Genomic DNA, 24,263 nt, shown 5'->3' with positions numbered 1-24,263 from the left:
AAGTAGAGTACAGTCCAAAGCATCCATTAAAATACTACTATTGACTTTTTGATTTGTATTTGTCGGCTCTTTAAAATTTCTAGGAATATCATTATTAACTAATTTGGAGGAGAAACTAATACTGCCACAAATGTTTTAAAATTATCAGATTTAGAGAACATTTTGAGTACTTTTAATACTGTATATCTATATATGACTTACATTATCAAGTAACTTAATTCTCAGTAAACGCGTTCTTTTGGGGAGTTTGGAGAATTTAAAATAAAAAATATTTTAAATTTTCTAAAGTTTTTCGTTTCTGAATTTGTTTTTCCTTATTTGGTTTGATGAAAATATGTAAACTTTACATGCTACTAAGCGTCTTCAGCTTGAACACTTTTGCACACAAAACTGTTTGTAATTAATACCTATTTGAAAAATGTACTGACTAGTAAGAGTATAAAATACACTTCACTCAATGCTGAGTAATCACTTACATCCCTTCAGCGCTTTTAAACTTAGCTTATTTAAATGACGAGCCCACTAATGTAAGGGGACACAACTGAGCATACTCACAGATGAACTTGTGTGCCTTACTCCACCTCTCAACTGCGGTGGGCAGCAGGGAGTGCCCGAACCTGAAGGCGGCAGCGGAGAACGCGGCGATGATATTGGGGTTCACATTTGGATCGTAGCCGTCCCAGTAGCCCTGAAATTATTTTTATTTTTTTTATTTCAGACAACTTTAGTTTAGCAATGAGTTGTATTATACCTCTAAAAGCATTGGTGTAAGTACACTCTGAGTAATATAGTGTAACCCAGGTAAGTTGGCATTCTCACTGTCTCTACATTTTGTATTTTGTAATTTAGGTGTCTCTGTTCTCGAAATGGTGTAAATTGTTCGGTCTGAGATTTTTCATCTTTGATTTGTTTCAATCTTTTCTGACGAACATAGCTCCAGATTTCAGGAGACAATACTGTAGAAGCATCAGATGCCAGACGTTGTATTATGAAGAAGGCAAACTGGAGCCTTTCTTGAATCTTAAAAGAAGTCTTTAATGAATGGTCTTAGAAAATAAAATATTACGGATTGTAGTGCAACTGAAAGGAAAAATGTGGTAGTTAAACACTTTTATTAGTTATCGGAGAGGTATTATTGTACATTTTAATAAGCGCTGCATTTTGAGATGAGTATAAAGTCCTTTCTTTGTATATTTTTAAATGAACACAAGGGTTTGAAGCATTGTCTTTACACATAATGTCTTTATTTAGCTATAATTGTTTTCATATTCTAATACTTGAAATATAAGCAATTCGTTAAATATTTGGTCTTATGTCATTAAGGATCGTTCTGCTCACCTCCTTCTGCAGCATAAGGCCAAACTTCTCCATGACGTCCTTGCCCAGGATGATGGGCAGGAACTCGTTGAATGTGATGTGCTGAATCTCCGCGATCACGATGCGTCTTGCCTCCTGTTAAAAGTGGTTACGTTTACAATTCATTTTAAACTTTATTATTATTTAATGCACATTATTCTAAACATGAAAAACATTTATATGATGCCCGTTTTAGCATATACCTGAAGATATTTTTAAAATAAATATGCAAATCAAAATATTTTGATGGTACATTACTAAGAGTTACCAACAAAGGTTTCAATTAAGTGAACTCTGAAGAGTATTGAGCTATTTAAATGCAAGCACCAAGTTTACATAATTTCAGCAATAATGTATATTGTTAAAATTAAATAGCTATTACTTCACCTTTTTAAACATAATTATTAAACTAATCTACATGTTGATTAGAACTTAACAGCCCGTCCCACGGCAAGAAATGTTATTAAGATTTCTCTCAATTTTGCTACATTATGCAAATTTTAATATAAAGCATAACTTTAAACTTTTACAAAAGACAAATGTTTTGATGAATAAAATAGGTGCGATAAAGTCATTTAACACACACATTTTACACCGTACCCTTTTTATGGCCAAATAAGTAGTCAATAAAGTTAATTGATGAAGAATTGTCAAGGTTAGTGTAATACGGAAAACAACAAAATATTTTTTTTCTGTAAACAACTGAACATTTATAAACATAAATTACATGTGGCAAGTCAAAAATCTAAATTCCTGCTTTAAGTCAAATATCAGAATTTAGATACAAAGGAACTAAGACACTAAGGAAAACAAGTGTGTGATATCTGATCAATGCAGGGAAAACAATCATATTGTGTGGCTGGTCAGGATTGACTCAGAAAGTCCAGTAAATAAATAAGATATCCGATAGATCGTACATTTCAGAGCTGATGTCAAAAAAGAAACTGTAGAAACACAATCAGTTTAGTATGGACTTATTTGGGAGTTTCTTCTCCGCTGTGTTTAGATGATACGAGCAGCAAAGGAGAATGTGTTACAGAGACATAACAGTTTTAATTCTTTAACGTTATAAATAATTTTTAAAACTCAATAATGTTCAAACTAAATAAAAATTCCTTTTGCAATCATTGACAAAGAACCCCTCTCCCTCTGAGATGGTTACCCTGGATTTCATCCGACTTCCTTATTTTTAACCAATATATTTAATAAGCGATGGTATTCATTCTTGACAGTACATACAGTATTAAAATTTTAAATAAATATTTCAACTATTAAATAGTAATTTTTTGAATACATTGCAAGCAATATTACAACTTAAAGACCATTCAAGAATAAAAATTATCGTCTCTCTTAGATTCTAATATAATAGATGAAACAGCGCCTTCACGTTGAACTTTCTCATTGTACTTTCATAACTGCACTGCTTATTGCATAGTTAAAGCGCAGGCGCAGTGATATTTACACCTTGCTATGAACATCGTACTGTAAGTCTGGCAGTAATGTGGTGAAAGATATTCAATTATTGCAGTTCTATTCTTATTATTTTGTCCTCTGAAAATAATACTCTTCCTTAAGGTAGTTTTAGACTTTTTTCTAAACTTCGATTCATATTTTAAACTCGAAAATAGTCATTTTCAGAAATTTATATCGTAATAAGAGTCAACTTTAATAATCCGATTTCAAAGAGAGACCACCAAATAAGAGTGTAAACAATGTACTACCATATGTACAACATCTGGCTACACAAGGATGTTACGGATTAAACTATTGGTATACTACCTAGTTTAAAGTGCTATGAGATTAATTTTAATATCATGTATAAAAATAGCATGTATCAGATAATCGAGTTAACAAATTTCCCTACCAGCCTATTCACAGTATTATTGTTATTATTTAAGATTTGAAATATTTAGTTAATTGTAATGCTGTTAAAAATCAGGAAGTCGGCTGAATTCTGTCTATTGTATTTAACAACTGTTGTTGTTCAATCGTTTACAGATATGTATACGGTCGGTGCAGGTACTGTTTACCTGATAGAGGGTCTCATCGTCCCAGTGGGGGTTGATTGTCGACAGACCCCTCGCCACTCGGTTGTGTTCACGTGCCATCAGAGTGTGCATACACGTCAGCACCAGCTGCTCGTTCACTCGTATCTCTCCTGTAGTACATGTGTATGGTAGGCTTAGAAATACAAGAACATCAACTACTTCATATAAAGGTTATTTCGTTTTCACACATGGTTACGAGTACAATTAATCATACTGGCTTCTTCATTAAAATCCCCGGTGTCTTAGAATTCTTGATACAGAGTGCCGACACAGAGCTGATGGTCTTAAGTTAAGGTTGGATATTAACGTGTACAAACATTATTAGCGTACTAACAAGTATTCTCCACACAACAATTGTATGTAATTGAGGTACAAAACTATGTTTTAACTGTTTCCAAAGTGCTTGTCAATTATATTAGACAAGGTATTAGTGTAATGACTAATGGAAAGATTCAGTCCTGATGCTTTACTGGAAGTCTGAACTACGAGAATTTCGGTACTGGCTATATAAGTTTTCTTTAAATAAAAAATGTTTATACTTCCTTCCTACCATCGAAAGTGAAAAGAATGCAATTTGCTTAATATCATCAACAGAATCTTATCGAAACTATATTATTCATTGTTTTGTAATAAATAATAAAAGTGATTCTTTACGTCCTTTCTAACTTCAATTCCAAAGGATTTGATATTTACTCGTCAAAATATGGTTATCTTGTTTAATAAGAATAGGTAGCAAATTAAATATTTTAAACTATTACTACAAAGTTTATATACATTTCAATTCACCCCTGGATAAAATTCACGTAACTAAAATGTGTTATTCCAATTATTCAGATGTATTTTAAAGTTTAATTGTTATCGCAAACCCACCAAAATAAATATTTAAGACAAAAACACACATATACATATAAACTATATAAACTATTTTATATATTATATTTATTTTATTTCAAATTTTCATTTGTATAATTTAACAACATCCACCACCACACAGATACAGACCGGCCTCGAAGCAGAACTGGGAGCTGTTGGTACGGGTGCAGCCTTCGTCCGGGATGTCCAGCTTGAGTGGGAGGAGGTCCTTGAGGCCATACTCACTGAACACGGGGTTCATTCTTAGCTCACCACCATAGCCTGACCTCAGATGTCTGAGAACAGAACCACACAACTATGACACCTCACTATCATTCAGCATAACATAAGACACAACCAATCAAAATATAATATAGGAAATGTTTCACCCTTAACAGTATTCACTTTGGTATACTAAAGGTTTTAAATCAAGTACAGTAATTTGTATTCCGGTTTTCAAATTCGAAGCAACTGCACCTGATTTGGAAGTTGTCTAGAACCATATACAGATCGTATTTGGTTTCTAATGAATAATTGGCATAGTGTTAGCTTAGTACAACTGTTTCAGAATATTTGAAAGAACGATTTGATTTATAGACTTTGACATTTTGAATGAACTTAATTACTATATAAAAACATTAGATTGATAGTGGTGCGTATTACGTGACGTGGCCGAGCATCGTTTAAGCCTATCACCACAAAGAAGCAATCCTATACATCGTTTGTCTGTGTTATCACTAAGGAGTTTAGCAAAAATGTTCTTCTGTCTATCTACGTGTTACAAAAATGAAAAGTGTTATGGGCTTGAAAATTACAGCACCTTCATCTAACTCGTTTTACGATGCAAAGCGTACCTTATGTGTGTTTACGGAACTTGGTGGTTAAAGGAAAGTTGAAGAGACTTGTTGAATGAGTACTGATTTGTGAAATTTTGATTAATATATTTTATTCTAAAATGGCTTTAACACAAAACACTTTTTTGGAGTTTAGGCTCTTAAAACAATTGATACAGAACTTTTACGGTGGATAAATCTGGATAATCGAGTTCTAACAGTGTCATCACAGAGTGAGAGCTGCTTTAGCGTTCCTGTGTGGACGAATAGCCCCCAAATGTTCCAAAAGTACCAAATGGTATAAGTAGTAAAATTAAAGATTATCTCACAAATATATGCATTCAATAATAACTTGTTATACAATAATATTGGTTTTGCATTAAAGTGCTATAGAAAATTCTTTTGAGTACTAGGTATAATATTTGTTAAAAAATGGTAAGAAAGAAAGAAATGAGTAATTTTCAACTTAAAAGTACAAAGAAACACAATTGGAACCACCGTGGTTAAAAATATGTAACATTAATTGAGGAAGTCTGTGTAGTGAACCAATTCCAAACCAGATACGGAGCTGCAGTATGACAAACCGGTTCCGTACAACAGGTGGAGGAGAGCATGATATCAGTGACTTGCGGCTGAGCGTCGCACCTAGCACAACATACGGCACCACTGAGTGTAACTGTAACCTACAATTTCGCTAGAGAAACCTGTAATTAAGTAAGTCTCGGCTCAGGCCATTCTTTCAGCCAAATTTATTGCTTTTGTGAACCCTAATAGCTACCATCGTTGACTTGACCGCCGGGCCCTCGCGTGCCCATTTCTCAACTGCTATAGTGATATACGCTTTCAATGCCCATTAACAGCTACGATGGTTTGCCAGACAATATGCGTCATCGCCTCGGAGAACAGGTTGCGTAGGCCAGCATAGTAAGTGCCATCGTAAGTGCTTTTAGAAATAGTTGGCTGAAGTCAGGAATTTGCAATATTGAGTTTAGGAACCTAAAAATTGCTAAGAGTCATGTCTTAGTGTAGTTTTTAGTTATGTGGTTTACCACAAAACTACTGACAGTCTATAACCGGGTTTGTACACATGTCTTAGTGTAGTTTTTAGTTATGTGGTTTACCACAAAACTACTGACAGTCTATAACCGGGTTTGTACACATGTCTTAAGGGATGTAGGTCGGTCCTATCTTGCAATAATAACAAGCCTGACATATCTTAGCTTGCAATAAAAATATTCAGTCTCCTGGGGTTTGTGTACTTAAAAATGGCATCCTGGAGAACATTTTAGATTTACCTAATGTAAGGAATTACAAAAAGCTATTACTTTTTGAAACATGTGTTACACTTACTTTTAATAACAAACTATAATAAATTAAATTTTGGAAAACAATGAATAACAAAATTATTCCCTACTTTGAGAGTAAGATACATCTTATTCTTGAAATATTTTTCTTTTCATTTTTTGGAAAGAATCGCCGGTAAACAAACATTAGTATTTTTATATCCAAACTTTAACGCATCCCACCGCCATGAAAGGGGTGGTCTTCTAATGCTGGAGGATTCTCTCTTCTTAGCAGTTGCAGTATTTCTTATCTTATCTATATCTTATCGATACTATGTAATTGAGACTTTTCAGCGTTCTAAGTTCTGAGTTCATTTAGTAAATTCATTACACATACACATTTATATTCAAGAGTAATTTCACACTTTCCTATGAACATCATTCAATAATCTTGTACGTAAATTACTACAACTTCAATTTCAACTCTAAAACTTACTAAATACTAACATCAACTGTCACCAAAATTAACACATAATACATTTCTGGCATAAATAAAACAAAAGTCAGCTGGTCACTTGTAACCTGGGTTGCCAACACAAATAACAAAATTTTGTCTTGAAAAGTAAGCAAATACGTATTGTATGAAATTAATGTACATAAATTTCGAAGTACCGCAGCTATCACAGAATCTCAAACTGAGTAAAATAACAGTACAAGCATTTGAAAATATTGCTCACAAAAAAGCAGTAAACAAAAAATGTTAAACTATGCATTTTCCAAAGGGTAATAATATACAAGCTAAGCATCATAATTTTTGGGCTAAATATCTTAATCCCCCTTAAATACAATAATTTAGTCAGAGAATTATCATTTCTATTAATAGTTTAGTTATTTATAGCTCATAATAAAGTTAGTAACAAACTACAAATAAATCTAATGTCACATATATCTCCAAACCAAGGATATACTATATGTATCAGCCAAAATAGAGAGCAAAATATAAAAATAAAATTATCGTAAGGAAATACTAGTAAGGTCATCACTTCCGATATCCAATATAGGATAATATAATATATGGGCGTTTTTTGGAGTGGAAGAAAACAAAAGTTTCAAATGGTGTCCGATGTTATTATGATAGTAGTAATATTAGACCTATGTGATAAACGACGCCATATATACTTTATGGAAAATTACTCCATTCTGTTGTACTTTGCTTTGATCTTCTTTTTTCAGTCACGTGATCTCTGGTGACGAATAATGAGTTTTCGAGTATGATCCCTAAACAAATTGACAAAATGAAGAGTGCCACATTTCCAATCTCCTCGACGAATAAAAGCTCGCATGAACAAATATAAAAAATCAAGACAGTGCTTATTTGTTTCTTTGTTAGCAGGGGAGTCGTTTACAGAGAATGTGTGTCTCCAGGACAACCTGCTAAGTCTAAAAAAAAAGCCCTTGAATGGCTCAGGAACAGGATACTTCACGTCAGATCGAACATTTCAGACCGCTGGATGCTCCATCATGATAATGCTCCCTGTCATATCGGCAATCTCCATCAACCACTTTTAGACCAATAAAGGTATTTCTTTGATTCTCCAGCCTCCATATTCACCTGATTTCAGTCCCTGTGACTTCTTTCTATTTCTATAAAAGAACACTTGAAACGGCGTCATCTTAGTACTATAAAAATATCCAACAGGGCGTAACCAAGGAACTAGAGGTATTACCAGCTACCAGGGAACAACGCCTCTACCGCTGTATAGGGAGACTACTTTGAAGGTGATAAGATCAATCTACAAAAATAAATTTAAATATTTCAAATCAAAAAATCTCATTAATTCTCCACACCTGTATCTGTTTTTTTCGTAATTGCTTAATACATAACGATTTGTCACGTATTTAACAGTAGGTGACTCCTGCCTCATAAACTACAAAATTTCCTCATGAACTGACCTTCCAAACGCATCATTCACTCCATACACTGTGTTTCCATCAATGACTCCAGTCAGAGTGTTGTACGGTACTTTAGATCCTGGAACAAGTCATTCGTATTGAACACTATGAATAGTTACATGAGTTATAGGTATATGTTAGCAAATTATATCAGACGTAGCCTAGGAATGTTTATAATCTGAATTAATATACAACAGAGTACATTACTCAAACGATATTAATACAGTATTTTTAATCATAAACTTCTTAGTATTAGAGTTTCCTTTAGCCAGACTCCTAAAATGGCTTGGATAGTACTCAAAGAGAGATCGAAGCTCTCAATCTTCAACTGAGTACGCTGTTACACAGTGATAGCTGAAATCATTCTGTTGTCTGAACTCACTGATTAACTTGTGTAAGAATTTTGGACTGAGCAAAGGAGTAGGTACTCCGCCTAGTGAAGCTGTTTAGACGTTGGTTCGTCTCTTCAGCACATTTCAGTAATCACTCTGCTATAGCGTACTGATTGAAGATTGAGAACTTTTCTCTCCCTCCAAGTACCATCCAATCCAATGTAGGAGATTAAACTCTACTATTGAACTTTCCTGGCTAAAATGACATAATAGACTTACAACTACTCTACCTCTTAATGGATAAACTTGTTCATAAGTTTTTCAATCGTAATCAATATTATGGACAAAGTATAATAATAATTTGAAAATATATTTTATAAAATGAAGCTGATTAACTGGCTAGTTGAATAAAGTCAGTGCAGTTTCATCATACGACTAGTAGAGGATTTTTCCTCTAAATAGAAAAAGAGGAAAAATAAAATATTTTACGGCTAAGAAAAGAAATTACATCGTTATTATCAATAATTGAGCCAATTGTCACATACAGTTTTTCATCTTTAGTGTTCTGATTTTAGCTTACAATACGGTATATGATCTATGTAAAAAAATTCAGATATTATTTTCTGTTTGTTAAAAAAATCAGCTTACTTCTTTGCAGTAAAACTAGATTTAATAGATAATGAATAGAAGGACTGCATGATTACTACAAACAACAATGATATATATTAAAAACAATGATGAATACAAGAAGAGAATCATGTTCTTCATGCAATGGCTTTTAAATATAAATTTAATTACGGGCTTTTTCCTATATGGTATTAATGTTAATTAATTAAAACATTGTTAATTTCGTGTATTCAGGTGAAATTTTTCTGGATAATGATGGTCCTCAGCTTGATAAGATCTTATAGCTAGTTATTTTCTCTCTTTCCATTGTTGTTAGCTTACCAAGGCGGCAGTTTGGTCTGACGGAAGGGAAGGAACGCACGAAGTCCATGCACTTCACCTTGTATCCTCTGTAGAAGTAGTCATCATCGGGCACGACAATCTCCAGGCAGTAAGGGTGCTTCAAGTGGGGAGGTCTGTCACAGCATTCCTCAGGGTCGTTCTTGTTGCGAGCGTCTAAAGTGTACACAAAACATTGAGAGGCAATTCCAAATTACGAGATAAACTAATGAAAATCTCTTTCCAACTAAAATGTTCTAATTTCTCTGCAACTGACCGAGAGGTGTCGCTGTGAGAGTGAAGTCGTGGTCCATGAACTGTCCCCAGGCGACAACCATGACAGTGCCAGCGTGATCGTGGTACCCCTCGTCAGGATGCATGGTGCGTGAGACGATCCTGGGCAGCGGCAGAGAATGACCCAGCACAGACTGGCGAGGTGCATTCAATCCATCCGCGAACTGAGGAGGGACGAGCCTTCGGGCAGTAGAGTACGCATCATTAGAATTATAACATGGCAACCTTGAAGGTTACTGGACAAATCTATGAACTTAAATTTATGGGTACGATAAACGCACCTCATGAATGTACCCATTCGTGCACCTCATTTATTATCTAGTTAAAATAGGGATATTTAGTGTTTCATTTTCAATAATTAATATAACTATAAATTATTATAAATTATTTAATAATTATCTACAAATATTATTTGCAGATCGATACAAGGATTTATACTTCCATTAAATATAATATAACAGTAAAATGCGGGGAAATTGTTGATTAATAAAACCTATTTTAAAGCATTTTTAAACGTGTAAAAAGGAGTATAACAATATATGTTACATTCAATCACGTCCATAATCTCATTCATATTGTACTAAATATGTGTAATAGTGACTTTATTTCATATTAATATACTTGTAAAATTTAAAAATAAGCAAAGGAGTTATTAATTATTCAGGCATAATCATGGATATCCCTTACACCTCACATTTTTTATTTTGAACTTGACTATTATTGTAATGTCTAAGTATATCAATATTATACGTGTTTAGTACAATTTTAATGCGGTCACTATCCTTTTTAAATGTGTAAAAACTATTTTAGGCATTCTGTCAGTTTAAAACCGTATTTAAAAATTTATTTGATGAATTTAATAGTTATAATACTTTTATTAAAATTATTCACATTTTATATTGGGTTAAAGGACCATTTCCACAAATCCAATTGGAATATACAATACATTTTGTACTCAATAAATGTATATATTAATATCACCGGTAACAAGCAATAAGAAATTTAATTGTTTTCAAGACTTTACACTTTATTTGATTTTAAGAAAAAAAGAGTAATAATTTCTAACCACCGAAACTTTTTGAGTGTAAATAACTATATACTCTTCCCTACATGTCCCACAGTAATGTACTCGTTCACAATCCCTCACCACAGAAATCTCTATGGAATTATGTACATATTTCATTCTACTATCAATTGTGCTGTTCGGTTGCGTTCCTATGAATATAATTAATAATATTACTTAGTTGTTCAATGAGAATTTACTGATAATTGTGTTTAGGTTTCTCATATTTTAGCAACCTGTTTACTTTGTGAAGAAAACATAAACTCCATTAACCAGCTAATGGATCCAGGTAATGGATTGTTTTAATAAGACCCTCAGGCAATAACAGATTTTAGGCTTTTTATGCATTATCGTAGTTACTATGGTAATTGAATATACGTTGTTTTCTCAACATTTCTCAACTTGTCTTGGGGTAATTAACCAGGAAATTGATACATATTGATACAAATTTAAGTATGCCGGTTACTTATTGTTTCTGAGTTGTTACTTTTACTGTGATGATGTATTAAAACTAAGTCTATTCTGAAATTACGTTACTTAATATGTAAATATTAGTTCAAAAAACACGTTAGTTATTATTTATAATCACAATAATCATTACTGGAAGTACATCAATAATATAAAAAGTAAGCTTAGAAAGATATTGTGAATATTAGGTTTTTAGTTGATACTAGCAGTTAACCTTGGCTTTTGTAGTCTACTTTAACCTTTTGGTTTAAACTCCGTAAGGCTTTGTACGTTTATCAGCACTGATGGTTCAATAGAATTCTATTACCAACGACAATGTACAGTTTTTGTTCAAGAAAATACATAAAGCATTGTATATCTATGACCATTTTAGTTTACTCCTGTTTTAGTATTTTTGTGCCATTATTGATTATACCTTATTTCCCCGATAAATATACATAACATATACATAAAAAAGTCTGAGATGCCTAATTCTGTTAACAGAACCACTAAGGTGGGTTTTATAACAGTCTTTAAATGTACAGTAAGAGTTTTAAAAAAATTTCATCTTTCCGTATTTCTGAGCAAGCACTGCATACTTCAAATTTGATAAAATTTATATTTAAGTTTTATTTTTCTTATCCCAATATTTTCTACTATATACTCAACAGTGGTTTCAGAAAAAGTTACAATAAAAAGTGTTGTTACTATCAAGCTTACTTTATGCTTTCACACTATAAATTGTAACAAATTAATTAATTAATTAAACAATAGTGGTTTAATTAATTAATCGTGGTTGTTTTGTCATAAAACAATGTTTACGTGTAACAGCTGTTTAAATTTAAAATTCTCTTTCAATTAATAATATTTGTTGTGGGAACTCAATTTGACAGACCAGTGGAGAGAAACTTGGAAAGGTTTTTTAAAAAATAATCCTATTTGTCAACTAGGGGCCCTAACAACCTCCATGTAAGACACCCAGACAGACAACATTAGATTTTTATATAACAGTATAGATGTATAAATTTGAATGTTATAAAATACTTTCCACAGTCGGTTTTAGTTAAACCTTTTACATGCTTTTAGCTATGATCATTCTAAAGTTAAAGTTTAAACAATTTCATTAAGTTTGAGTAACAGTTTAATTTTTTTAGATTGCTGTAAATTTACATTGTAACAATAGTACCTGGTAAAGGGTGTCATGGTGGCGCCCCAGGAAGGGTTGTTGATGTTGTTGCAGAGACCATCTAGTCGACGATACTTGCCCGCATGACACTCCACGTTGGAGAGGTAGGGCGGACAGACCTCTTGGATAAGTGTCTTGGACGTATCGATCTGCGGGAGCCCCGTCTCGACTTCTTCCATGGTCAAACCATATCTAAAAGTAAACAAGTAAATGTCTTAGTACATTTCCAACATTAGGATGAACAAAATAGTAAACGATGCTAATATGAGGTGGCTAGACTTTCGCCTTAAGTTGTATACTGAATAAATTCGATTTCTACACTGATAATAACGCTGGTTAACTGTAGTAGTGTACTAGATGATCTTCTTATGATTAAAGTAATGTAAAAGATTTATTTTTAACAATTTTTTTTAGAAGATTGTCACTGCATTTTTAGCTGTTTTTAAAGACAAGAATAATATAAAACAAATTGACATTTCTTTTATTATTCCACAAGTAGTAGAATTTTAAGCATAATTCTGGGCTATCTTATAATCAGGCCCAAAGATAAACTGTTCACAGTATAAACATGGAAAACTACTAGAGGAACTTACATGATAACACATGTTACAGCTTGAAATTATAACTTATGTACATACTGTAAATATTTCACATGTTTATGTTAACCCATTTTATTTGGCTCTGACTACAAACTTGTATACATTTTCTAATTTAAATTAATTCAATTCATTGCAAACTGATCGAAAATGTATATTTTGTTTATATTCAAGGAATTCATCCTAAAGAAGTGTTTTAAAATTTATTGCGCAACTATACTACACCATCCATAGGCAAGAAACACATCCAATTTAATTTAATTTAAAGTCAGTTCAGCTTTCAAAAAAAGGTAGAATGAAATATTAATAACCATTGCAGAATAGTTCCAAGTATTTTTTTTATTATGATTAATGAAGAGAAGGAATAGAAAATATTCACATACATACTTATATATAAGTCATTTAGCTAACGTATAATCTCTAATTAAGCATAACAATTTTTAAAAGAGGAGAAAATTATATTGTTTATAGAATTTGGTTCATTTTTCCTAGCATAAAATTTCTCCTAGCAAAAGAATCGCACAGAAAACGACACGGAGATTAAAGTCAACAATAAAGAATGACAGTCGCCATAAAGAATATACGGAACAAATATAGAATATAGGAAAACCCTTCATTTACTAACTGAAGTAGTACACCTAAACGGACAACTTGAAATAATCATTTACAGTCGGTAACAGTATCCACCAGCTCTAACACATTAAGTGTTATGAATCACAACCACAAATGAATAAAACATAAACAGTTTTGACATTGGACATAGCATTCATACCCGGTCGGTCAAGGGCAGATCGGCCTGTTTGAATGGTTGTTTGCTAACCACTACATCAGAATCGGAACGGCTCATTGTATCACTTGAAGTCCACAAATGATTGGTCCGATGTAGGACATGTAGGTCATTGTCAATTGGTATCCGACACCAGTCAAGACATATCAAAGTCGCCACACTATCGGTAGTCTACCGCCTCATTTACCACACACCTTGCGCGGTCTATGGTGTGTAGGTCAGCACAAACAAGCGGCCGTTACACAGTGACGTGCGCTGATTGGCTGATGACGGCATCAGCAGTTCAATAGCTGATAGTAACGAGAGGACCAGTCGATATATTGCCCTTGGGCTCTCTATTTGGCGAGAAAGCAACATTGAGGTTTCTTAGTAAATAAGGTTATCTAGTAATTAAACTACAATTGGAATGAATTAATGAAACACACGATCTACAAACTACTTTCTCAAGATAATTAACGTAAAAGTTTCTTTTCCACTGTATACTTAATTAATTGCTTATACACTGCTGTACTTATTTAACTACCGATTTAAAAAGAACCGAAAAATAAAACCCTTCGATCCCCCAATGGATAAGCGTATAATCGTGTTCCTCCAGTAGATGCCCCCCCACAATTGCACCTCCAGTAGATAAATCCTAGTTATATCTCAAATATATAAACCCACGGCATATATACATGAGATTCCCTCTTAGTCCTAAACCTGATACTGATTTATTTACTGTGTATAACAGAGATATACAAATAAATAAAGTAAAATATCCAACCAATTTATAAATAGAGTTTAAGCGTCAAGTAATCCTGTAAAGCGAATTTCAAACCATTCAAAACATTATTTTGTTTTATCACTAAATACTTGTCTTTAATACTATCATATGGTACTCTAAATTCGTGGACAACTTTGGACAACTTGGGTGTCATAATAAAGTAACAATTTGTAACATTTTTACAAAATTTACAAATTAACAATTCATTGTGTAAATATTCTATTTTAGTTCTATTAATATTTTTTATGTTCAAGGTTTATTTAACAGAAATATATCTTATTACATTTAATTAACGATTTAATATTACAGAAAACTTATATTTTTATTTTAATAGTTTTATTTTAACAATTTAAGCATATTTATCATTTATCCTAATTGAATTACAATATACATATTTATCCATGTTATTTCCCAAACAAAGTTAATTGATAGGACTATAAAGTATATTATTTTTAATATATTTTTGAAACTCCAGTCAACTATTTAAACATGTTTAACTCACGTTAAAAAATGTATTATTTAATTTCTAATTCATAACCTAAACTTACATAGTGGAATCACCGAATTCGTACACGTAATAGAAATTTATGTCTAGTTTATGTATATAGTGTTTTTTCCTTTTTTTCTTTAATTGTATTGACAGTTTGAATATTACTAAAATAAATTATTGCAATCTTACAACAGTTAATTAGACCCACTTATTCAAATATGAGTTGTTTAATATTTTTTCTGTTTGTTCATATATCTCAAATAGAGAAATGTTGGCTTATTCACACAATCATTAGAACTCCTAAACAAATATTTCCATATTAAACAATCTAGAATTTTTAGCATACTCAGAAAACATAATTACGCCTAAAAAGGGTATACGTTTTATTAATATTTTTATATGTAATTTCTTTACTTGTAATTTAACTTTAAAACATAACTAACAAGAGCAATTTAGAACTAGCTGAAATCTGAGGTAAAATCATCAGTCAGGAATGAAGTGAACTACAAAAAAGGTCCAATGACTGTTCTCTGTATCTTTATTGGTTTTTCCGCAAAACGCGATTATGTGTAACATTTTTTATTATTTTCATTAAAATTTAACTTCCGGGCCTTATGGTGGATAACCCGTTAGTTGTAGCTCAATAAACATTTTTCATTACGATATAGGGAATTAGTTGATCTACAAAACATGTCTAGTGACATTTTGCTCTATCCTCGATGGTTTGACCGAAAACCCCGTTTAAAAGTATCAATTTTTTAAGTTTAAGTGAGAATTTTGTTTTTTGGGATCCATTGCAGCCAAAAAATTTAACTGTAGCCCCAATGTAAAAAAGTTGATTTTAATACAAAATAATGCGTTCAACAAAAAAATGTTCAGTGACTATTTGCTATATCTCTTTTGTTTGGATGGTAAAATAGTAATATTTTATAATCTTGACGTGACATTTTGGTTTCTGGAGTCGATAGCGGTCGAACTACTTAATCTAGCTAAAATATAAAAACATTTCTAAATGTACAATGATAAGATATAGAAAAAAGGTTTTACGTATCTTTTTTTTTCTGTCTCCATCGGTTTGGTCACAAAACGTGATTAAGTGCAAAATTTGTGCAATTTTCAGGTAAAAGTTATATTCCGGGCTCGATAACGGCGAAACCATTAGTCGTAGATCAAAACAAGTTGTACAACAATATTTAGGAAATGACGTGATCCACAAAAAAGATCCAGTAAACGTTTTGCTCTTTCCTCAATGATTGGTCCGCAAAACACGTTTAAAATGTAATACTTTTGTAATTTTTGGGTGAAAATTTAGTTTCTGGTGTCGATAACGGCCGAACCGTTGATCCGAGCTTAAATCTTTATATCTTATAAACTAGAAAAATTATGAGATATATAAATAAGGCCAGTAGCTTTTTGTTGTATATCCTTTAGTAAGCCCTCCAAATGCTCTCAGTGGCAAAATATTTTGTCGTGAACTGCCAATCTATATTTCTAATATAATATATATACAGCGCATGTGTAACTCGCTCACGGACACAAATTATAAGGTACTTTCTAAAAAGTGCTAGAAATACGAAATTTGGCACGTAGTTGGATTTTGCCGTGAAACCACCGGGAAAAGTCTGAAAACAGGATTGTTTTATTTTAAACCCCTCAAAAAGATTTGTGAAATTTTACACTTTTCACCCTTGCACGCTTTCCTTTGAAGGCCGATAGCGGGCGAACTGTTAGAGCTAGCTCGAATCTGAGGAAAAAAATCGTTAGCCAGGATTGATCTTAACTATTAGATTTTGTAGTTGTAGATTTTGTAGTAACTACAAAAAAGGTCCAATGACTTTTCTCTATATCTTTCTGTATTAACCCTCGGTAACATTTATTCCCTACCCCGAAATTTCCTGGCATGACCAAATAATCTCCTGAGTAAATTAAACCCCCTGATGTCCTAACCCCCGGTAACATTAACTCCCCACAGGGAATTTCCTGGGATAAATAGTTTAAACTCATGAGCAAATTATACTCCCTTAACATTTTAAAATTATAACTTAGAATCGGTTTTTTTATTATCATTACACTAAAAACAATTCACAATAGCTGACCAGTGCAAACTTTTCTTCCATGCTGTGTATTGGCTAAACCGAAACTCATTTACTCAAAGCTAAAATCTGAGGTCAGAATCGAAAGATAAAATTAAATTTCCGACAAGAAAGGTCCAGTCACTTTTCTCGTATCTCTAATGGTTAAGCTACAAAACGCCCTCAACGCCCTCAATGTCCAAAGTTTGGTTTAATCCAGAATGAATCAATAAAATAGGTTTACTTTACACTTCCAGATCCCTAATGTAATGCTCGGACTTAACCTGTCTCCGAATTCCGCTCATCCCGCATTTAGCCAACTCACCAATTAGGGGCCTGGGGTGTAGATTACGAGTGTAGATTACGAGCCAAAGGCGAGTAGATTATAATACAGTGCAACGATTATAATTTTCTTGTTCAACATGGATAAACAGTTTAGTTCATAATTTCCTAGTTTTAACCTTAAAACTGTTTTGATACTATCGTTGTATTTAAGAAAACGTAGAAAAACAATAGACTTTTTAAATTTAGGCTCGCCATTTAGTCGAATATTGTTTAAAATTATTTAACCAAAAGATTTTTATAGTATTTTGAATATATGTTACCATATGACACAGGTTTAATTAAACGAATTCCGAGAATAGAACATTGGAACTCCAGTTTTGGCATATTTATAACATAAAACTTATTACATTTTTTTAATTCATTCTTGTAATGTAATTTAGGGACTTTGTATGTTATCATACAATAGATTTCAGATTTGCAAGTTCTTAAATTATTTATGATTTTCTCAGAGTTAAGATATTTTTAACGCTTAACAAAAAGCAGAATAGGTTGCAGAAATGGTTTTGAAATCTGATTAAAAGATAGTCAAAGCGATGCTAAGGAATGTTCACTGTTAATGCTAAGATTCTTTTTCATGCCTCTGTTGGAAGCTATAATATTTAAAGAAATAAGAGAAGATAGATTGAACTTTCTTCATGTTGAGTCATTTAGGTGACCATGACTGACTTAAGTTATACGAGGGCATATTTTGCATCTTGCGTCCAGATGATGCCCTCTTTTGGATATCGTATAAACCTGTTCTGGAGCAGTGAGACATAGAAGGTTCCTGGGATGCGGTTTACTGCCAACCACCATTTATATCTTATAAACCTTTCATTTCGGGAATAAAATTCGATTTATCATGGTTGGCTTTAAGATTACGCCAGTTCTATGGTTTGATTAATGTGGCTGTAAGGAATATTAAGCTTTTCAGTCTCGGTTCTAAGCAAGATTCTCTTGGACGGTATTGGAAGAGGTTGGATGGATTTAGTTATCAGGGCTTCTTGATAGTTATCACGTCAAAGCTGTCGTCTCCTGTTCGATGTAATTTGGATTTTATCTTTCTGCAGCATATAGTGATTGAGATTTTTTATTGTAAAAAGTAACAATTTATATTCCTAAATGATATTTCATTCTCAAAATCTCACAAAGCCTATTGTAGAATAACTAGACATAGAAGTTTAGAGAGATATTGGTTTTCCCACAACTATGGTTCAACATGGTACAACTTTAGAAAAATTCATTTCCAGCATTTTATATCCGGAATATTTCTTAAAGTCTATTTGAATATACATATCTTACAGGGCGCAGAGACTGTTTCCCTATTTATGGACTACTATTGAAATTTCACATAAAACATTTAACCTTTGATATAACTTCTCTCTTTGGTAACAGTCAACAGTTAGAACGAACCTAGTAAATGTTGGTGTCCAGCCAAATAAAAGTAGGAGATTGAAAGATCATTAATTATGTCATATTTACGGTGGTACACTTGTCCAAAAAAGCAGTCGTCTCATGTTGTAGGTGAAACCATTTCCCTTTCAGTGGCGAACAAGAACAAAAACCAGTTCCCCTTGAATGGTTGACAAAAACGTCTACATTGCTGCACTGAGCTAGTCCGGGTCACTTTCTCGGGCTGTCCTCAACCATGGTCGTGCTCCGGGAGAAGGTATAATTGTTGCTATTGTAGTTAGGATTCAAGAGAAATGGAAGCAGTGGCTGGTTCAGTAAAAAAACCGACAGAAAATTAGGACGGAGTGGTTCTTGAAGAATGGTTGTTTTTTAACCTTATCAATGATCCTATTTGTTTGTCCTAGTTACTCGAGTAAAAGGAATTTGCTAGTAAATAATATAGTAAAAGGTAAAAATTATGGTTAAAAAATAAAACAATTTCTAAGGGTTTTCGTATTTTTTGAAATAATACAATATTAAGGTTTATAGTTTCTATGATAGTTCTAATCGTACTCATCGTGTAGTACTTCACAAATATGATAAATAATAAATCCATGTTCAACATTTTACTATTAGAAAAATAATCATAATGATGTTTCCATATTGATCTCTTTTATTATTATATTAAGTAATGTTACGATACTTTATGTAATTTTATAAACTTGATGTTACCTTAACATAAAAACTGTTTAAAAGTAGTGTATTACTAAACTTACAATAGTTTGATTTATACAATTGTTTCATGAATTCAATACTTAATTTGAATATACTGCTTTCAACCTGTGTTCGATCTTTATCTTTATCGTTTAGCTATCTTCATTTTGGTTATAAGTTGAAGATAATGAGATTAAATTTTAAATGCATTACCTAATATATTGCCGGAAAACAAATTAAATATTTAAAAACACCCATGTTCATTATATTTTCACAAAACGAACTCTTTCTTTTCTTCTTCTCTTTTCCTCACATATGTAATACCAAAAGCGTATTATACTTGTCAAGGGAAACAAAAGGACGAGTCATTTTACAGATAACAGTGTAATGATAAGCCACAATTTAAACTCAGGTTCTAATATATTGCATATCTCCTCTACTCTCTAGATACTTTGAGCTTCTCAACAATCATATTAACAAAAATTAAATTTCAATATACAACTACAAATCAAGAATTGCTTCTTTTAGATAGAAGGAAGATCACGATAGTATGGATCCAAAAATACATATTTGATGAGTTATTACGCATTTATGTTGAGTTCTTCAATGCCACACATACTTATGTAAACAACTTGTACCCTTATGTATCAGAGAAAATGTTCAAAGTAACGTCCTCCTGTTCAAATACTTCCTCTCACCGTCTCATTGGGTTACGCTAACGATAAAATAAGTTCTTAGTAATGTTCATTGTATGCCAGGCTGCCCCAGTGCACACAAGAAGATAGCTCCTCAACAGGGGTTACATAAGTGAGCTGCAAGTACTTAAACCTACATAAAATTGATTTACATCGTGGTTATTTGTGTTAAAAACTCTAACAGGTTTCCTACTTTATTGCAGCAGAGGATATGTTAACGAGTGCTTCATATAATACATTCTTAAAAACTGCATTTCAAGTCCTTTGTTACGATATTTTTATTATCTATCCTATATGGGGAATCTATCCCTGATTTTGCCTTTAAGTTTTAAAACATTCTGCATAAAATAAATGACAACCCTATATTTAAAAAAGCATGGCATTTTTATACAGTAAGATTCGACAGTCCAAACATTGAATGGTGGCACCAGATGTTGATGTTGCCTCTTACAAACACCGAGGCTGATACTGAGTAGATTATTCTATGAAAGGCCAGTAGGGTAAACCAGCCATATGGAGGTTTATGGAGTTTCACGACTGGAGACTTTAACGCTGGGTAGAACTAATGGGTTTCCAGCAGTAGGTCAATAAGTGTACAGTGCGATCTCTCAGGTAACCTTTAAAACTAAAACTACCCACAACTTATTCAGGAATTCCATCTTTCAGTAGGTTTATATACATCCATCATAAATTCTTCCTTGAAATTTCTCTTTATAATTTCAAAACCACTATGGTTTTAATGATGTCAGGATCATATGATTTAATATTAAATAAAATACATTCACTGTGATAACAACATGCTTTATACAAATAGAGCTTGTTTCTTAATGGGTTTATACACTTTTCTTGGTTTGGAATAGAATTAAAATTGTTGACAATCAAAAAATTAGAAATGAACTGTACTGTTAATGGATTTAGTGTATAATATGTACGTAAGTCTTAGTTATGCATAATAATTACTACCACAAAACATTTTTGTAGACAAATGCTAATGGTTTAAGGAGTTAGTATAAACAGACTACAACAATAAAACATAAAGTTTGATATTTCAACAAATAATTTTTTCGACTTAGATGACTGATCATGCGCAGAGAATGTAGGACAGCGACGGACTGCCGCAAGCTGCGTAATGTAGTTAATAAATCCTTCTAGAGCCACTGACAAATGTACGGGTATGCACTCAGTAGCGTACACCGGCCGGTGCTTGTAGTATTGTGCGCGTGGGTATTGAACAGATCATGACTTACTTCCAGCTGTTCAAGTTATCTACAACACGCAATATTACCCTGGGAAATAGATTACATATACAATCAACCCTCGTGATAGAATTCCCGGGAAAATTTTGCATTTTTCCAGTAGCGGTCCCCAGATTTCATAACCACCATAATATAATAAAAACTTTTTAAATTTTGTAGGTCTATAAATGAGCTTATGGAGAATTAACGCAGACTTGTGAAACTGATAAATTTTATATTTTTTATCTAATTCTAACTAAACTTGGAACAAGGATATTAGGCTGATTAAACATGACTTTGAGTTAGTCTCAATCAATGAATAGTTTTAATACCGCCAGTTTGAATACGTAAAATATCTTTATTTCAAACTGTTTACACAGTCAACCTTCTTTCTTTCTTTACTTAGAACTTAATATTCAAATATACATTCTATTTTATGTATTCCATCACATAGACCAAATGTGTTACTTTTTCATTTTTCTCATCTATACCAACATATAAAAATCAAATTATGTCTTTGTGTGTGTTTGAGTGTTTTACTCAATGATGTAAAATTACTGGACCAATTGCACTTAAATTTTACATAAATATTCTTAGGGTTGCTAGTTAACATATAGACCTATTCCTATTTCAAAAATCCCTCCGGGATACGCCCCACACTCAGATTGTAAATTCCCTTTCGGCTTGGTTTAATCACCTGTGAAAGTCAAGAATAATAAATATAATAACTTATACATATTTTATAAATGAAACTATGTGCAAAGCCGCAGGTAATTGCTATTATTTTATATCACAGGTTCAAAGGTTTGGAAAAGGAATTGTTATATGTAAGTTACTAGCCATTGTAGGAAAAAATGTTATAGAAATTTTAGGTATTTAAAACAAGACTTGTTTTGGCATGTTTGTCGGTATCATCAAGATTTCTCGGTAGCAGCCCTAAACAGCTTTGGGAATTATACGAACTATACATTTTTTTCAAATCATGACAAGTGAATATCTTAATATACATGATTGATTGCAACCATACAAAGCCTACGTATTGTATTTAGAAAGCACAACATGTGATTAACGATTTAATCTGAAAATGGTGTAAGATTATGGATTTTCTTAATAATGAATATTAACTTGTCAACGATTATGTATAACATAAGTATTGTACAAATAGTTTAATCATTGATAATCTCTTGTTTGATATTTCAAGTTGATATCTCAAAATTATACGAAAATTTACATTTGTCCTGACTGTACCAGATTGGATATTGGCATTTTTGGTTGATAAAACCGCCCCATAAAGTAATTACAATCATTTCATATTGTACATCAATGTATGTCTTCAAACATACTGGAAATTCAGCATCGAGATATCTAGAAAAATATACGGTTTCAAATACGCATTTTATACTTTCTTAGAGCAACATTGCTCTGTTTGAAGCTACATTGAAGCTACAACAGTTTTAAAATTATAAAAGCTATTTTTGAAAAATCAATACTCAAAATAAAAACGTATATTTGAAATCCATCACGCCCTTTCCAGGCAAAAATACAAATATTCAACAGCAAAAGTTTCCATAATCTTCTTTAAGAGGGCAGATATTAGATATAATTTGATCATGACCGATACAGAATTAAATTATCTTTATCGTCTAGTTTTAATTCCATATGTGTATTTATTAAGCCTATTATAGCATTGAAGTGCGATATAAAGCCACATACGACGATAAAAGTTGTACCTAGATGATTTGGTACCTAATTTATTGGACTCCATTTGCTCAGCATTAGTTTATTCCCGATACGTAATACCTAACCGTGTAGCTTTAGATGTGGGTGATCTTGATCCTTTCACTTGACTGAACAAGATATCGATGCTCGAATATTTGGTTGAGTTTAATCGCTTCACTGTTTATCGAACAAGATATCGATGTTTAAATGTATGTTCGGCACCATTCGTTTTTCCTGGTGTCGAACAAGATATGGTCAATCATCGATGTTCACCTGTTATCATATCGATACTCAATATGTCAGTTTCACCTGTACGATTTTGTCATATTTATTCTGCATTAGTGTTAGCATAAGAAACGGAGATTCGGAACAGATAAGGTAAGAGCCGCTATTAGAGGCGATTAACCTTTAAAACGAGCTAAGAAATGTCATTGATGACCAGTCACGCCCTGCCCTGCCCTGAGGACGGGCGACTCCCGCCCGCGCGGGTATCTGGCTCATGGGCGCAGCTCGACACTGTCCACACTAGAAGATTATGTGTGGTGTGGAGGACGATTGCTGAGGTTGTGTTTGCATACGAGTCTTAATTGGATGAGGCGAGGAGCGCGACCTTGCTCCAGTTGCCGTCCGAAACTGCGGCGCGGCGAGCGACACGCGTCAACCACGCCCGGGCATTCCTGCCGCGCCGCACCGCGCAGCATACAACCGTGCCGGGATGGAGAAAGTGCGGCGGCTGCTACACCAGCAGCGGTCGGCAGGCTTTGTATGACGTGTCGGTGGGTTGTATAGCACTTGATATAGAGACACGCGTGCCACACTGTCGGCCCACACGTTATGTTCCCCCGGGTTTTAATGATGGTTTTGACCAAACGAATAAAACTAGC

At 33.0% G+C, this 24,263-nt stretch overlaps 1 protein-coding gene across 1 annotated transcript in view; it reads right to left on the bottom strand.

Annotated features, from left to right (window-relative positions):
* The window catches only part of LOC124362901 (peroxidase), a 113,019-nt gene that overhangs the window by 13,293 nt on the left and 75,463 nt on the right, over positions 1-24,263 (bottom strand). The window contains exons 5-12 of the mRNA XM_046817776.1: positions 12,593-12,784; positions 9,880-10,076; positions 9,606-9,779; positions 8,326-8,404; positions 4,407-4,552; positions 3,387-3,514; positions 1,339-1,452; positions 556-688 (exon numbers count right to left, since the gene is read on the bottom strand). Of these exons, the coding sequence (XP_046673732.1) occupies positions 556-688; positions 1,339-1,452; positions 3,387-3,514; positions 4,407-4,552; positions 8,326-8,404; positions 9,606-9,779; positions 9,880-10,076; positions 12,593-12,784 (1,163 nt within the window). The remainder of the gene's footprint in view (positions 1-555; positions 689-1,338; positions 1,453-3,386; positions 3,515-4,406; positions 4,553-8,325; positions 8,405-9,605; positions 9,780-9,879; positions 10,077-12,592; positions 12,785-24,263) is intronic.

This window comes from Homalodisca vitripennis, chromosome 5, assembly GCF_021130785.1.
Source record: "Homalodisca vitripennis isolate AUS2020 chromosome 5, UT_GWSS_2.1, whole genome shotgun sequence".
NCBI classification, from domain to species: Eukaryota; Metazoa; Arthropoda; class Insecta; order Hemiptera; family Cicadellidae; genus Homalodisca; species Homalodisca vitripennis.
The sequence above is the reverse complement of the archived record's forward strand: the minus strand, read 5'-3'. Positions and strand labels throughout refer to the sequence as shown.